The sequence below is a fragment of the Silene latifolia genome, chromosome 6 (genome assembly GCF_048544455.1).
Source record: "Silene latifolia isolate original U9 population chromosome 6, ASM4854445v1, whole genome shotgun sequence".
NCBI lineage: Eukaryota > Viridiplantae > Streptophyta > Magnoliopsida > Caryophyllales > Caryophyllaceae > Silene > Silene latifolia.
Window position 1 is genome coordinate 131,889,919 of NC_133531.1, and position 3,931 is coordinate 131,893,849.

The 3,931-nt window shown below is 31.9% G+C and overlaps 1 protein-coding gene across 1 annotated transcript; it reads right to left on the reverse strand.

The window, feature by feature from the left end:
* Positions 1 to 2,393: 2,393 nt before the first annotated feature.
* On the reverse strand, positions 2,394 to 3,446 carry LOC141588696 (uncharacterized). The gene has a single exon (XM_074410125.1). It carries the CDS (start codon positions 3,444 to 3,446, stop codon positions 2,394 to 2,396), a length of 1,053 nt encoding a protein of 350 aa, XP_074266226.1.
* Positions 3,447 to 3,931: the final 485 nt, after the last annotated feature.

Here is a 3,931-nt window from a genome sequence, read left to right on the forward strand (position 1 = left end):
ATATAAAATGGACTTGCCATTTTAAAAGTGCCGAAAAATTAGAGAGTTTTTAGTGGAAAAATTGTGTTGATTATTTTAATAAGAGAAAACACAATGATGACCTACCTATATGTAGCCATGCAAGCCTACATTTCTTGGGTAGAAAAATTAGCCCATGCATTGGGCTCTCCTCCCCCTCCAATCGGTTTCTACATAGAAAAGACAAGGGGCTTTTCTTTTTATTCATTCTCTACTTCTCTACATAATTTTCTAGTGTAAGATTATTATGATTCTCTACATTTTTGGTGAGACATTTTTATAGAAAGAAAATCCACAAAAATCATTTACTCCCCTTGGCCGAAATTATTCAAGAGAAAATACAATTTTTGTATCAATCTTTAAGTAAGATTAGTATTATTTCTAGTACAAATAATATTAGTTATTATGAGTGTTCCTTGGGTATATGCTTTTGGGAGGGATTCTATACTTGAATCTTGTTCATCCATAAGGAAAGCTCAAGAACTAAGTGAGGTAGGTGACCTTACTAGTGCCCAAATATCCGAAACATGCAATGTAAGGAACCGATTTCTTCTCTTAACTATTGATGTTTGCATGCATAAGATTTGTAATTAATTTTATTACAAATTAAAATATAACATATATGAATATGTCAAGTACATAGATCTACTTTTTCTTCAATCGGTATCATGAGCCATGGTTGTTTGCATGCAAATCGGTTAAAAGTTTTTTCGAGTTATAAAGATTAACATATAAAACTTGTATAATTTGTGTTATTATGATATATCACAAAATTAATTTTTGCATGTTAAAGTTTCTGATCCTAAAATGTTTTTAGGATTTTTTGGTTAATTTATGGATTTTTATTGTTCATATTACATAATAATGACATTAAAAATATGATTTTATGAATAAAATGTCATTTTCGGACTAAAAATAGCTAAACTTCGAATTTTCCAGTGATTTTTGGATATGTTGTCACATATATTATTTTGAGATAACCTGTAAATTTTCATAATTTTTGGACTTCTTATGCTCGAAAAATGGATTTTTCATTATTAAATTCGGATTTAGGTGAAAAATAGGTTAATATGAGATAAATTTCGAATCTGGTCATAGAAATTTAGTACGTTGTCACATGCAATTTTACAAGATGTGTGTAAAATAATAGGCTATATTGAAGTCTTTTTGCACGATTTATGGATTTTTCAAGAAAAATAGCATGAATAGTGACTTTATTAGTGAAATATTAATAAAACATACTCTATGACTAAAGAAAAACATCATATATTGCATTTTATTATCTTTTTCAGATCTAAAATTGAAAAGTTAATGAATATAATTTTTCACATGTTTTTATGATTATTTAGTTAAAACCGATAAACCGCAACATTGTTTTTCCGGATAAATTTCGAAAATTTTAACCTAAGTTTTTGAACATTATGAGTGTCATGGTATTTTTCCAGAATGTTCATGAGTTTAAATTTCAAATTTCAAATTTATTTGAAATTTTGTGATTTATTTGATGTTTATAGCTTATTTTTGTAATTTTTGGTCCATTAATGAACAAATTTAGACATATGAGTTAATTATGGTCAAATAATTAGTGAAGACTAAATTTTTAGTCCTAAGAGGTTAGGGTAATTAACTTATGCATAAATATGAATTTATGTAATTTTTGTGATTTTAAAATGTTGAATCACGCAAATCCGTAAAAACCGAGTAATATACGATATTGGCTACTTAAAGGCGACTTAGCATAAAATTGGGCATGTTTATACATATAATAATGCTGCATTTTCTTTATGAATGTCATAATTTTATTTTATGTAATTTTATTTTATGTAATTTTACTTAGTATGGCCTTAGTTTTTAATTGGTATTACCCGAAATGTATGGGAATATCGATTTGGTTGTAATTTTATTGTGATCTCGTATCACCGTTTTGTAAATTTAATAAATTTATTTTATTTTAGTTACAAATGTATAATAGGAAATTATGTAATTTGTTATGTAATTTTATTTATTTCGGAGTTCCCAAAGACGGATTTCTTCAAGATGGCGATACATAAAGACGGTGTTACCTCAAGATGCGTACTACAACCGAAGTTCAAGGGACCAATGGAGTTGGTTTCCGAATATGTAATAGTTAAACAGTTTTTCTATTTTAGGAAGGCCATACTAGGATTTATTTTATGTTTGCATTTTATTTATATGTCGCATGCATCGCTAAATCGCCATAACTAAAACATGCATAGTCTTTTTATCGAGTTTATCGACCGTGTCAATTAAAATTATCGTAGTTCACCGCTTTTTTTTTTTGGTAAAATGTGAGCTTTTTCATTAATAATAAACAAATTAGGCAATACAATTCAATTCCTTGAACTGGTGAATAACTAGCTCGAGATTACATAAATGCCAATCTGACCTAGCCAAATTTTGTCATTTCTACCAACTGGTTTTTGAATAAAGTGTTGCATCCTCTGTCTGACTATTAACTGAACTTCCCTTCCTATCTTCTCTGGCCGTGCTAGCATCAGTTCATGCCTACATTGATTCCTCTCCAGCCAAATCAGATACCAACTAGCTAACATAGCAACCCGTCTGATCCTGGTCTGCACTGTACTGCTTCTCTGAGTCCCAGTATCCTGCAACCAATGACTAACATATTGCAGTACTCTTCTACTGTAAGCACATTGATCAAACAAATGCTCATGTGTCTCCTGACCATTCTCACACAAGACACACTGATCAGTGCTACATATACCAATCTGTTTCAGCTTCATCCTAGTGTTTAAAGCCTCATGCTTTATCAGCCAACCAATCAAAGTATGTTTAGGAACACCCCAAACATCCCAAATATCATCATACCACTGGACATGTGGGTGTATACCATGTAACCAGTGGTATCCAGAAGCCACAGAGTACCCTTTAGGATCCTGCATCCAAACATTATTAAGATAACCAGCTGCCATGCAATCTCTCACCTTGCATATGTTCCTCCAATTCCAGTTGGAGTCAGCTGGAGGTTGATATGAATTCCAATCCCTTCCTTTCAGATATACCTGGTCAATCCAAAGAACCCATAACCTATCAGCTTTTGTGTAAATCCAATTGACCAATTTCCCAACTATAGCAATATTCCACACCCCTACTTGTTTTACTCCTAATCCACCTTCCTGCTTACTACAGCAAACATTGTGCCAAGCCACCAAAGGAGCCCTCTGATACTCAACACCTCCTTCCCAAAAAAAGGTCCTGCAAATTGCTTCAATTCTTTTTATCACACACTTAGGTATAATGAAAATAGAAGCCCAATAATTATGCAAAGTATTAAACACAGCATTAACAAGAGTTAATCTGCCTGCATAACTCATCTTCCTTGCACCTATACTTCTTACCCTAGCTGTGATCTTATTGTAGATACCCATATCTGTTGATATTGGCATTTATAGAAAACCCATCAAACACCCGATGATGATAGGACAACATGTATTCGTCAGTTGGCGTTGTCATTATTTGTGGCTCGTTTTACGATGTGGAACGGGCGTCGTCGACGGATTTTTATTAATTTAAATGAAATTTAAGTTAATGTTCATTTTCAAATAAATTCATTTTATTGTTTTAATTTGAGTTTATTTTTTTCAAGTTTATTTTATTGAAAATGGAGTAAACTTTCTATTTGAGTTTATTTAATTTGATTTGATAAATCATTTTAATTGAATTTATTCGTTTTATAAATCGTATTTGAGAAACTCGATTTTAAGACGGTTTTGTACGCGATTTCAAGCTCGGTTTTGAGCTCGATTTAAGCTCGAATTGGACTCAAATTTCGATGCAACTTCGACCCAATTTCCAACCTAACTCTCACCTCACACCTAGCCCACATACCAAGCTATCATTCCAGGCCATTTCCCATGCAACCCACGTCCAA

Coding starts and splice junctions, on each gene's coding strand:
- LOC141588696 (XM_074410125.1), bottom strand. CDS start 3,446: ATGCCAATATCAACAGATATGGGTATCTACAATAAGATCACAGCTAGG.